The 13458-nt window shown below is 41.9% G+C and overlaps 1 protein-coding gene across 9 annotated transcripts in view; it reads right to left on the reverse strand.

Moving 5' to 3' along the window:
* LOC122876867 (membrane-associated phosphatidylinositol transfer protein 2-like) overlaps positions 1-13458 on the reverse strand; it is a 45525-nt gene that overhangs the window by 3794 nt on the left and 28273 nt on the right. For 3 of the 9 annotated variants that reach the window (XM_044197725.1, XM_044197724.1, XM_044197726.1), the window contains exons 7-25: positions 13040-13135; positions 10729-10833; positions 10583-10647; positions 10265-10336; positions 9348-9592; positions 9006-9195; positions 8453-8572; positions 7711-8230; positions 7162-7332; positions 5918-6070; positions 4705-4869; positions 3579-3869; positions 2872-3020; positions 2646-2762; positions 2310-2426; positions 2068-2216; positions 748-897; positions 438-618; positions 97-225 (exon numbers count right to left, since the gene is read on the reverse strand). In XM_044197725.1, the coding sequence (XP_044053660.1) occupies positions 97-225; positions 438-618; positions 748-897; positions 2068-2216; positions 2310-2426; positions 2646-2762; positions 2872-3020; positions 3579-3869; positions 4705-4869; positions 5918-6070; positions 7162-7332; positions 7711-8230; positions 8453-8572; positions 9006-9195; positions 9348-9592; positions 10265-10336; positions 10583-10647; positions 10729-10833; positions 13040-13135 (3185 nt within the window). The remainder of the gene's footprint in view (positions 1-96; positions 226-437; positions 619-747; positions 898-2067; positions 2217-2309; positions 2427-2645; positions 2763-2871; positions 3021-3578; positions 3870-4704; positions 4870-5917; positions 6071-7161; positions 7333-7710; positions 8231-8452; positions 8573-9005; positions 9196-9347; positions 9593-10264; positions 10337-10582; positions 10648-10728; positions 10834-13039; positions 13136-13458) is intronic. The other 6 variants (XM_044197727.1, XM_044197728.1, XM_044197729.1 and 3 more) reach the window with 6 other exon arrangements.

The following is a 13458-nucleotide window of genomic DNA, read 5'->3' on the forward strand; positions in this document are numbered from 1 at the left end:
GGGGTTTGGGTAGCATCCTTGAAATAAGTAAATGGAATATTAATTTGAAAAGCAAGATCAATTCTCCAAGATATGCATAAAACAATCAAATGGTACCTGGCACTGGTGCTGCATTTTCTTGGAGGGTCTACCAACGATGAATATTTGGGAGGAAGAAAGGCCAATGGAGGTGTAGACTGAGATGTCTTTGGTTGATCCATAGCCAGCAAAAATCTTCATGTGAGCCTGGAATCAGTCAAATGAACAAGAGTTTTCTTAACAATTGAGTTCATGTTTATCTCATAGTAATACCATGTCAGCATTGTAGTTTTTGTTTTCTACTCTAAAAGTATATTCCTTATTCATTCCACAAAGATTAAGACTACTCATACACAAACTACGGTACATATAAAACTGCACATAGACCCCCCTCAATCCTCCCTTCCTCCCAGTCTGACCTCTGTCAGGGTCTTGAGGAAGTTGGCCTTGTGTCTGAGCGGGTCGTGGACCAGGCCGTCACAGAAGCAGACAATGCCATGAGGGAAGTTGTGCTGGGACAACCAAGCAACTACCCGCTGCTTCTGCATGTCTGGTCGTCCTGTCACATAGATGATCAAATAGCCTAAATCCTGCCAGTGCCTGCAATGAGGAGGAACAGGAGAACAGAACTAAGACATAAATAACAACGCCACATGATAATTTGCTTCAGTCTGAAAAAGACTCTTGTTTCAAACCCAAGAAAACAGGAGAAGAAGAGCAGCTAGGTACCTGACAACATCCACGGCTCCTGCCCGCACTTTGGGATCACTGCCCATAATTGACACACTGGCAGCGAATGACCCGTCAATGCTGAATACCACAAATTCTGTGCCACGTGGGACAACTGTCAGGTAGCTGTCTGCAAATGTGTGGTCGCCCCTGGGGAATGAAAAGAACAACAGAAAGTAAGAACATGGAGAAAGACAAAAACTAATTTCTTGACTTTCCTCTTGAGGACACTGAAACGCAATAACAGTGAGCTAAAACCAAATATAAACCAGGCTTCCTGATAAAATGCTCAAAAAGCTTGAATAATTTAGCACACTAAGACATGCTGTCAGGGTTTGGGTATAGGCCTTTTTCAGGTGTAAATAATACAATTGAATTTGTCTGAAACCCTTTCTTCATTAACAATAGTTCAACATACATGTCAAGTTGGGGACAAAGAACGTATAAACAACAAAACGCCAGCGTGAGCACAAGCAACAACACCTCTAAATCTCGACAAACAGGGAACATTAAATACACTTAAAGGTCCAGTGTGTAACATTTAGAAGGAACTATTGGCAGAAATGGAATATAATATTTATAAGTATGTACTATCAACTGAAAATAAGAATAGTTGTGTTTTCATTACCTTAGAATAAGCCGTTTATATCTACAGAGGGTCGCTATGTTGCACCGCCATGTTTCTACAGTAGCCCAGAACGGACAAAACAATCACTGGCTCTAGATAGGGCCGTTGTTCATGTTCTTCGCAAGTTTCACGGCCACCACAGTTTCTCCTACACACTTAGAAGGGGATAGTGAGGCGAGCGGTATTCAAATAGTTGCAATCTGCAATGACACCGCTAGATGTCACTAAATCCCACACACTGGAGCTTTAATAAAAGCTATATTAGCTCAATATTGCCAACCTGTTATATATTCAGAAATAATTTGAAACATCATTAACACCATGATTATGTCATCCAAAAGAATCATTATGTCATTGAAAAGAATCTAATGTGGGAAACCTCAAATACTGGGACACTATCAATCTTTAAAAGATAACTAGACGTGGATGTCATTCCAAACATTCTGTTTCCAAGGTGCAAAAAGAGCATGGTTTATATTCAAATCTGAATCTATTCGGTAACAAAAACCTAGTGGGATAAAAAGATATGCTGAACTTAGCTGCTCTGGTTTCAGGGTCTTGCTATTGTGCATGCTGGCTCACAGTCATACTGCCATGACTGCCACACTTGCTACAGAACAGAGCCATTCTTTCTTTCAAGTCAAAATGTCTGCTGTGAAAATGGCCTACTGAAAAAGTCAAACTAATCTCACCTCACAACCATTTTGACTGGGTAGACTCCGATACCCAGACGTTTGTCCTCTGGGACGACAAAAGACACACGGCCACTACTGTTGGTCACTTCTGTGTTGAAGTACACCCATTCTCCTGATGGAGGCTGGGTCATGATGTGGAGGTCAACCTGCACAGGATGTACAAAACCATGAGCACATATTACATAGGCATTACTGACATCAGTCTGTGTGAGCTGTTGTGATGACAAAAGAGAGATCACCTTCTCCCCGGCCAAAGTGACCATGTCCAGAGGGCCGTACATGAAGCGACCTGTCACGACCTGCTGGGAGTCTTCTGTGAACACTGCGTCATTTACACGGTGGTTGGCAGTCACGTTCTGTCAAAGGAGTGAAAGAAAGATACATGCTGAAATGTAGTTTTGTCCAAGCCAATTCACAAAAAACAAATTATTGATGCCGATTTCTTCCTTTGTCGGATGAGATTTGATGGATGAGAAAAAGGTCGAAGACTAGGAAGGAATTCAGGATTTTGTGAGTCACTGAAGTCCGCTGACACTGACTTCTTTTTTAAAAGCTTTTGTAGATCCAATGCCTACCCTGATCTTCACATGAGTCCTCTTGCGGAGCCACTTCTCTCGAGGTTTGGAGGGGGTGAATTCAGACACTTCTTTCCCATCGAGCTCCAGGATGCTAGAGTTTTCATGCCTCATGACCTACAAGAGACATTTCAGTGACTCATCCTGAGTATCTCTGAAGAGGACTAACAGCCTGCTGGTCACATATTAACAGGCCATAAAGACAGGTATTCTAATGTTGACTCACCTGTCTCAGGAGAAATGACACAACATCAGTGGACTCCCAGTATGATGCGTGGAAGAGGTGCGGTAAAGCCACTGTGGGGAAAGCGGTCAGAGCATCGGGACAGTACAGGGCAAAGTCCAGCCGCTTTGTGCCCCACCAACGTGCTGCAACTACAATGGTAATGGAGTGAATAGGGTGCATATATGTAAGTTGAAACCGTAAGAATCAGGGAGAGGTATGTGATGCCACGCAAAAGGTGCAACACCCATGAAGCTAAAGCAAAAGACGATTTCAATCTTAAACAACAATCATCACCGATCCCAGCAGTTCTTCAGCTAAAAGAAGGAAATCAGGAGTTCATAATTGTTATTAACAGGAAAATCAAGTGCTGAAATTCAAATGCAGATGGAAGAAAAAGATAGTTAGGTCTAATACATTTTGTGAGTGAATTGAAGATGGTTATTCATGTTAGTGTGGCCATGAAAAAAAGATCATGGATTTGGAAAGAAGGGGCAGGGTCTGGATTTACACATAATTCCTTATCAATGGAAGTGATTGCCTTGAATCCTTCTTGATTAAATGTTGAAAGAATACAAGTAAAGGGAAGGAAAAAGAGGCTTTCTGGAAGAGCCGCATTGGGTTTTTGGATTTTGACAGTATTGAACAGCGCACAGAGAAGAGCTGTAGCCTCATGCTGATTTCAGAAACCCCCTCCCTTAGAAAAATACCTTGCTCCACTTCAGCCTGGGAGTCCAGTGAGACCAGATCAGATATAGCACAGTCCAGCCCGGCTGACAGGCAGTTCTCGTACTGACCAATGGGACTTAGCCCTTCACTAGTCTCTGCCTCACCATCCAGCTCTGCCACTAGACCTGCATCAGGAGATCCTGCGGACTGGGCAGCCGCTGCTTTCTTACGGAACTTAGGGGGACTTTTCAGGAAGAATTTGTTTTGTGATGATAGGGCGAGTTGGGACAAAAGGCCAAACTTTTTGGACTGGTTAATTTGGCATGATTTGGCTATGAGGAGAAAACAAAGAGAAAGAAATCATATGAAAAATGGATGCATGTTGGTATGCTACAGTTCATGACAGTTTAAACAGTTTGAAGAAAGATGTTGGGATGTGTCAGTAAGCTGACTTACGCAGAGCTGTGAATGCTAAAGTTGAAAAATGATTGTTAGTAGAGTAACAGTTAAGGCAGTAGGGCAGGGTGATGCTTTTGAACATCTTTTGATGCTGTGCGGTATCATAATTAGTTGTTGTACTGTAGGTGCTAAAACAGCAGTGTGGAGAACAATAATGTGAGGTACAAATAAATGCTCTGGTAACAAAAGTGAAATAAAGAGGGACGGGGGGACTTTTGAGGACAATCTCACATAAAACACAACAGAATACTGGTCATCTTGGCAAACATTGCACTAGGGAGTGAACAATGCAGGAATGGCTGAGGGAGGCAGGTGTCTACATGCATTGCAACATTAGATAAATGCAGCACTCATTCATTGCATTTACATTCAGACAGTGGATAAGAGTAAGACAGACAGTGAAAAGTGGCGCTAAAATTGCTCTTCTTCAGGACTCTGCTTGCTCATAGTGGGACTCTGTCTGGCTAAGCAGAAGCAGAAAAAGGAGCGGGGTTTTCATGTCTATCTGGCTGACTAGCATGCTCCAGCTGGAGTGCAGGGTGTGTGTAGAGTCAGAGTAACGGGGGGGAAGAAAGAGAAAGAAAGAGAAAGAGAAAGAGAAAGAGAGAGAGAGAGATGGAAAAAGAAACAAGACAGAAATATAGAGAAAAGTTAGTGTTTGTGTGAGTGGAAGGAAGAGAGAGGCTTATTGGTATTGAGAACACTTACTGTTGGCTATGTTGGTGGCAGTGTAACTGTCTGCCATTCCTGAGACCTGGCTGGCAATGCTGACCTCACTGGCCCTCCGCTGGCCCCGGGAGAGGGGGCCCGTAACGGGGGATGAGGGGTACGAACTGTCCATGAAGACACCACCATGAGACTGAACAACATCCGCTATTGAGTCGAAACAAGGAGATCCCATTAGACAGAGACACAGGTAAGGGGAACTCACATTGATGAGGGGGAGGGACATGTGGGTTAGGGTATCAGGAGAGAAATGTGACGGCAGGCACCATGGTTTCAGAGGACATGTGAAACCAAAAGGCGGCCCCATGGCGGCCGTGGTCAAATTTCTGTAACCGACCGAGTGGAAACACAGGCGCATGAGTACATAAAACACTGAATGTAAAATCACAAATGTGTTAGTATATCATATGAAGGTGATTTTTAACAGTAAATTAATATCATGTTAAACTCCTTTGTCTTTGTAGACATAATGAAATAGTGCTGGAGATTTTATAAAATCAGATGACCTCTGACCATTATCACAAGGAGAAACATAGGGAACAGTATATTCAGGATGTATAGATAGAGCTCCACGCACAGTACACTGCACAAGCACAACATCACAAGCAGCACAATCTTCACATCAAAACTTCTCTGAAATTCAGACAATAGTAGAAATACCCTCCATCGACATCAATAATCTGATATTATGGAAATGATGCAGACACACTAAAACCCGACTTTAAAACCACAGCACAAACACAAATGCTTGCGTCCTCCAAACATTGAACGTGACATGAATATGTGATGACAAGAACTAAATGTAACACCACATGAGATGCTTATCAGATTTTCAGTATTTCCATGGCAACTTGTAACAATTTTGTATTATTTCTATTTCCTAAGAGGCCAGGAATTCAAGCAGGAAATAATGCTTATACGAAGTAATTCAGATAAAAGACTAGATGTTACAATAAAAGGTATATATGCAGCATATATACTGGTCTATCAGTGTATCTTTGTCTGGATTTATTAGAAACATGACTGCAGCTCTTAACTCTGGAACTACAGCGATGGGAATACTCAGAAGGACACATGGTAGCTATAAATCTGAGCATCTTGGACGTGACAGCAATAAGGACAGAACAAAACAGACAAAAGAAACACAGCGACTGGGGGTGAGGACAGATGCATGTGAATGGGAGAGGCTACACACACTCCATAGTGGCGGGTGTGGCTTTGAGGGAGCCCTCCTGCCAGTTTAGCACAGGCACAGGGATGCAGGTCTCACTGATGGTCTCCTGACAGCGAAAGGACAGGGGAGGCCCACTGTCAAGTAGCAGCTGAGAGTTGCTCTGGACTGTCTCCACTACAGAGGTGGAGGGGCAGATGAAGCAGAGGTCAGAGGGGGGTGTTGGAAGAGAGGAGAGGAGAGCCACGTGCGCAGATATGGGGACAGGAGGCAGAGAGAGGAAAGAAGGAAAGAAAGACAAGGAAGACACAAAAACATATGAAGCAAGAACAACTGAACATGAGACAAGAAAGCAGAGTCAAGCCCTTAGTCAAGCCCACTTCTTTTGAATCGCAACAGCTAGTCATATACTGTCACACTAATCTAAGATTGTCCTGGAATCTGCTAGTCATAAAGTCCTTTGCACTTTCTTAACTCAAAAATGATCTTGAACTTGTCTTTAAAACTTCGGTACTGAAAACTTTGTTAATTAGTTACACAAGGCAGACCTGAGGATATTCAGTGACAGCTCATTTGATGAAAGCTATCACTTTTAGGACTCTGACATCAAAACCCTGGCCTGAAGTCCTTAAGAACTATCTTCATGCTTGTACAGCTTATTAACCCTAATATCACTCTTTAATAAGCCCTGGTTCCAGGTTCAATGGTGGAAGGTTTGTACTGTATTTTAACCTAGAAAAAAAATCCTCTGCTCATTAGTTACTTTACTAATATCTGTGTCCTCTTTCTTGGGGAATCATAGACAGATATTTGTATAAAAAAGGTAGGGTGAGGCTCTAAGGGTTACTCCACTATAATGACCAGTCCAAACAGAAACCACCAGCAGGACTATGACCACATTTAGATGAATAAACTGCTTCACAAAAGATGTTGAAGCACAAACAGTAGAAAAATGTTTCATTTTTCTTTGAGACAATGTTTACTCTGTGTGTAAAGGAACTCAAACTGTGCTACTATGATGTCTTTAAGGTATGTGTTGTCTATGGCATGCATCAATGGGAAACGGGACAGTGGGTTACAATCTGTGTCGGAATCTTAAGTTAAAAGGAGAAATTAAACAGACATTTTATTACAGATAATTTTGCATTTGTGTGCATGTGAATCCAAGTCAGAACTACATAAATTATTTAAAACTGTAATTTATGTTTGGATATTTACGGAAATGGTATTAATGAGGCTTTTATACATCAGCGGTGAAAAGGGCTCACCCAGTAGGGCAGAGTTTCCATCTCCCAGGGGAAAGCGTTGGTAACGGGGCACATTGAAGGGAGGTAGAAGGTGAAATTTCCTCTCCAGTAGAGGCTCCAGGCGGGAGGCTGAGGGATCGGCTGGGTGGAACAGGTTATAGACCTGTTGACAGGCAGGCCGCAGCTGGGCCACTAGGGGGAGAAATCAAACCAAAGACGTGAGAGGAGAAAAGGGAAGACTCCATGCACCCCTTCCCTCAGATGGAATAGTTGTGAAACACTAACTTTCTTTAGATATCTTCTCTTAAAAACATGTGAGGTTTACTAGCGTTTAAGTACTGGTAATGACAACCATTAATTGTCTGATTGTCAATCAACATTTTTATGATAAAAAAAGAATTTTGTAGGTATGCCCTCTACAGGTCACTATACTAATTAGTGCATCTCCACCTGAGGTAAACTTTTTGGAGACAGAAAAGTTATCTTGCATAATGTGTCATATGCAACATAAACAATGTTTGCTGATTACATTATAACATGCATTGCATTTCTCTGTCCAAATGAGCTTACCATCCAGCATAGGAATAACAGTCTTTCTCAGGGCGAGTACCAAGCCAAGTGGAGAGCCAAACAAGAAAAAGTCAGACACCTCAAAGTCAAATTTCCCCAGGGAGCCTCCATCCAGCATAGTGCTGCTGCTCGACCTGCGTGAGACTGTGTCGTTCCGCAAGACACTGGAGTGTAAGCTGGAAGGACAGCACAAAGTCATTTCCTCATGTGGAACTAAAAATAAATCACACTCTGACAGTACAAAAAAACAAGGACTGAGTTCTTTTTTTTTTTTATCACCCAGGTAAGGATTTTTGTCAACACACCTGGACAGGAAGGCCTGGTGTTGTTTTATTGTGTCCAGTTCGTAGGTGGAGGAGTCACTTCTCTTGCGCGGCAGTTGTCTCTTGGTGTCGTCACCTGTGCCAGCACGAGGGATGTCGATGTTACTGCGACTAAGGTGACGGCTGCCCTCCAGGGTCGGAGAGGCTGACCCGTGCCCGCTGTTGACAATGATGCCAGGAGCAAGGAGGTCCTGGTCCTGCGGATGGTGATTCGGAAACATTTGTTATGAAAATGTACAGCATTTTAGAAAGAGTCCATTTATCTTAATATGATGGGAGAAAAAAGGTTTACATTGCACAAATTATAGTTGTAGGTCATATTTTCAGAACGCTTATTGAATTTCTGATATAATTATATCTATGTTTGATACAGGTGTCAGTTGACATGTATTCAGTACTCTGAATGTTTTGTCTCTTACCTGTACACTGACGACACTGTCTCTGCGACTGCTGTTCTGGCTTTCATTAATTGTCTGATTGCTACTGCACAGTGCATCAAATCCCAAGATTCCTCCCACACAGTCCCCAATGAGGCATACCTAGAGAGGTCAATGGTCAGACTTAAAGTCACTAAAACATCATATTTTTGATATTTATCCTTAGGGTTCAGGTTTACCTAAAACATCTATACACCTGCTCCAACACAGTTCAAGAACACAAACAGAGTGAATATGCTCATACAAAAGCTGTTTTAAAAATAATAGGATGTTAACATAAGGAAAAAAAAAAACTTAATTATGTTGCCATTTATTGTTATATGGGTGCATACCATGATGTGGAGAATCAATTACAAGGTGCTTTAATATTTAGCTACAAAAAGGTAACAGTCCATAAGACTAGGCTCAGCTGGGTTACTGTGATTATGTACATATATCTCTGAGAACAATAACAAAAATATTACAAGAAACAACTGGAAACAGTTGGTATCTGAGAATTCAACAGTACTGATAACTTCACACAACAGTAACTGACCTGGCCGGAGAAGGCTGCCCCGTCCAGAGACTTTATGAAGTCTGCATACACCTGGTTGGCTCTGACGATGACAGTGGCCATGGCCTCCTGGTACTGTGGAGCAGAGGTGGCCAGGAGGGGGAGAGCTGCCAGGGGGATGTGGTCCTGGCTGCTGGACAGACAACCCTCATCGTAGCTGTATGGGCTAAGGCTGTGAAAAAGACGCAAATTAACAAAATTAAACTGTGAACATATTTTAAAGATCAAGGCAGTCCACAGGAGAGTGTGAAGAAAAAAAACACAGAAGGGGAAGTAATGATGCTTGCAGAATGCAGAAAAATGTGTGTATGTGTGTCTTCTTACTTGGACACCAGGGAGAAGGCCTCGGCACAGATGGCAGGGCAGGGTACCAAGCGGATGGCGATGCGTCCAAGCGCAGCGGGGTAGTGAACACGCATGACTGTTTCAAAAGCCGTACTAATTGTGTTGACGTCGGCCTGCTTGCTGTTCTGGTCCCCTCCGCCTGTATCCAGGATGTTCCCTCCGTGCAGAACCAAGATCAGCACATGGATCTTGGAAGGCTGCAGACACTGCTGGGACAAGTTCTCCTGAGAACAGAAATTAAAAAAAAAAAAAAAAAAAGGTGATGGATGGGGATGATGAGGAACAGCTCTTGGAGAATGTTCAATAAATTATATATTTACTTATGAAAACATCCTTTTTATTAACATGACCAAAGACAACATGCTTACTGAGTGGGGAAAAATCACAGATAAACAATAATGCCTTAGCTATTGTGCATCAAATTATTTGTGTTTTGTCAGATTTGTGAGTCATATTTGTGTCCATCTCTTCAAACATGGACCACACAACAAAATGTTTGTACAGACTTCTTTTCACAACCAGAGAGGGACAGAGAACCATGAGGGGAAACACAACAGACCCGACCTACACTCCACCTGGACAACTGTTCAACTAACAGCAAACAATGACAAGGCTTCCTGAGGACAAGTCACATTAAAAAGAACAACATAATGTGCAGTTTTGTCTTTTAAATCTGATTTTCAAAGAAGCACTATATGTACACTCAACGCCACAGCTGCAAGTACATGGGAGTTGAACAGAGGGTGGTGAAGTTGAGGAGTACACATGGATTTGGGTTTGGGCAATGGAGGGAAAAAAGGGCAGGGGCAGTAAGTACTGGGTTTGTTCAGGAGGATTGGGAGTCTCTGTGGAGCTACTGTAGCCCACAGTGCACTGGGGCCAAAATGTTTACTTACTGACTGGTGCCTTGTTACCGTGATGGTGGGAATGGGAGAGTTATCGGCTTGGCTGCTAACAGAGCCACGCATCTGAACACAAGAGGACAGAGAGGCTCAGGGACAAACAGCCCTTCTCTTATCTTCCAAACTTTAAAACCTGATGCAAATGACTGTTTATTAACATGAAATCAAGTTTAACAGAAGCTTCTGGGTCCTGAAGGGCATTTCTGAATAGATGGTTCTTCTGGGTTATTTATTTCAGACATGGTTCTGCATCAGAGAAGGCTGGTTAGGGTTGTGTTTTGTAGATACATACTCACTGTCAGACACACATACCTCGTCTAGTCTTTCCTCACTGGTTGCTCTTTCATAATCCATGGTCATTTCCTTGAACAGCTCACCTGCAAACACACACAATCTTAACATCAAGTACTGAGGCAGTGTGACTGTCAATGACGAAGTGTTCATGTTCTTCATCCTACCAGGCGTTTCCTCTGTGTCTGCAGCATCAGTCTTGTCCATGAGGTCGTTGGAGTTCCACTTGGTCATTTCCTTTGGGAGGGCCTCCTCGCCGTCTGAGAGATCCTCTGCAGGGGCGACACAAGACAAATCATGATAAACGTCTAGTGATTAACAGGAGTTACATTTGCTTATTCAGTTATATAATGAAACAGTTAACTAACGTAAAGGAACCTTGTCAAGCTTTCCCACAAGATATTGTCAAATAAGTCACAAAATAGATATGATTTATAACTACTTGAGGTAGAGCATCACTCACTGTGGGGGCCACCAAATGCATATAATGCTGGATGTGGTTGTGTTAAAAAGGAAGGTTCGGGATCTAAAAGAGTATCCCTTTTTATCCCATAGTTTCCCTCCTGGGACATTTTTGTTATACTGCCAGTATTTTAGTTTCTGAGAAACAGACAGCCACCTCCTGTTCACTTCAGTTTGTGTTAGCAAATTGAAAATCAAATCTAAAATTGAATGTACAAATGTCATGTAACTCGATTTACTTCCACAGTAGTTATACTACAAATAAATAACTATTGTGAAGAAATCGAAATCATTTTTCAGCAACTTCCTTTGCAAGCAAATACTAACAGGAGGTTGCAGCCAGTTTCTCAGAAACACAAACTCCAGAGTAAGACTAACATCCAAAGAAAGGCCTTCTGTAATTGTATGAGTTTCTAAAAGATGACGTGTCCTGAACACAGTTCATCATCAAGTAACTTTTTCTTTAATTGCTTTTTTAAGTTATTTTCTCAGTTGGTTCAATTTCTTTCATTTATAAACATGTATAACAACCCAGTCTTAAACTGGTTAAAAAATGTGTGGGGGTAAAAGGGTATCTTTATTTCATCAGTAGGCTTTACCTAATTGAAGTCAATACATAACATTTTATTGCAGCTTCATTTGCAAGTTGTATAGTAGATTATAGAAATTTATAATTGTAGCAAATACATTAGTTTTATTATCTGTTTTGAAGAATAAGTACTGCAATACTAGCTTTATAAGACAAGTTAAGTGTGTACCATCATTCGTAGATACAAACCCCTGATTAATGCGCCATGGTAAACCTGATACACTGAATGTGTATCTATGATGAGTTCTCCTCATAAAGCTTTCCTTTATTCATGTGCACTAAAAAAAAATCTCTGCTACACAGAAAAGGGGAACATGATATTTAAAAATAAACTTGGACATGCATCTCAAGTGTTTGTAATAGATGATTACCGCAAGAGGACCATGGCCCCAAACAAACTTTATAGATAGAAATCTAATATTAAAGGCAATCTGAGCCAAGTCAGTCTGTTTCCAAATTTAATTTGTGTACCACCATCACGTGATTCATCCAGGCACCAAAGCACACACTTATGTTCATATACACTGTATCTCAAGTTCATTTTGATACAACCAACTCATTTATTTACCATAATTTAATAACTGCTTATTTCATAGAATCGTCTCTGCAGTGTAGGGACATCTGTAAATCATAAATATACTGAGATGGGCACTGGAGCAGCACGACTGCAATCGCTGTATTAACTGTCACTGAAACAGAAGGCTATGTACTCTTATTTATGACAGTGTACTGTAGTCATAGGTTTAATCAGTTTATTTGATAAAATGTAATGTGCGTTAACTTCAGGCACCCAACATGCAATAAATGATCTGATGTCAACACAATTCAGTCTAATGATTGCATTCCAGTTACTCAAAATAACATGAGCAGAGATTTATTAAACTTGAAACAGGTGGAAACTAATGACTGCAGCTAAATCAGTATCAATTTAATAAAATGACAGCAGGATTTTATTCTTGTTTCATCATGACTAAAACGTTATGAAACAATTTCACACTGATGGGGGGAGGGGGTTCATTTATTGCTTGGACATATGGACTGTAAAGGATTGTGTGTGTGTGTGTGTGTGTGTGTGTGTGTGTGTGTGTATAAACGATGATGCAGGAACTGGAGTGTGTTGGTGAGAGGGGGGACTGATGGGCAGAGACGATTGTAATTTCTGAACTGGACGTCAGGATGAGACACCTGGCCCGTGTCCTCGGCCAAACTCATCCAGCAGAGAGCATGGGCGTCGCACCACACCCACCTATTTCAACTGCAGCCCCAATGCATGCTGGGTATCTGGGAAGTTTAAGAACTGATCTGTGGTTAAAGAGATGCACGCAGAGTCAGGGGAGAAGGGAGCAAGCAGGTTCTTGGAAAGCTGAGCACAATAAGCACATGTATTGATCTAACTACCGACATATTAAAATCAAAACTGTGGTTACCATGAGCGTCAAAGAACTCCTCATCCGAGCTGTCATCTGAGTCTCGCGCTATGCTCTGCATCCTCCACTCTGAGATGCTGTGACGTGATGGGCTCACTAAAAGACCGTACATGAACAAAAAATTCACTGTTATTGTGGGACATGTGTTTCAGCCTCTCTTTCCCTGTTTAACACACACAAACACACTCTATGACAAAGAAATACTGCACAATCTTCCCCAGCCCACACACACACACATAGTGTTATATAAACATGCAACAGTCTCTGCGGTGCATTACTTCATCACAGATGGACTGCTTGGTGGTCAGGGGGGTGTGTGAAAAGTGAGGCCCAATGTAATACAGACAAGCTACAAGCAGAGCGACTACCAAATGCCAGCTGAGGAAAATGGCGATACTAAAAGCAGGGCTTGTCTATCA

Source organism: Siniperca chuatsi, linkage group LG5, assembly GCF_020085105.1.
Source record: "Siniperca chuatsi isolate FFG_IHB_CAS linkage group LG5, ASM2008510v1, whole genome shotgun sequence".
In the NCBI taxonomy this organism is placed as follows: domain Eukaryota; kingdom Metazoa; phylum Chordata; class Actinopteri; order Centrarchiformes; family Sinipercidae; genus Siniperca; species Siniperca chuatsi.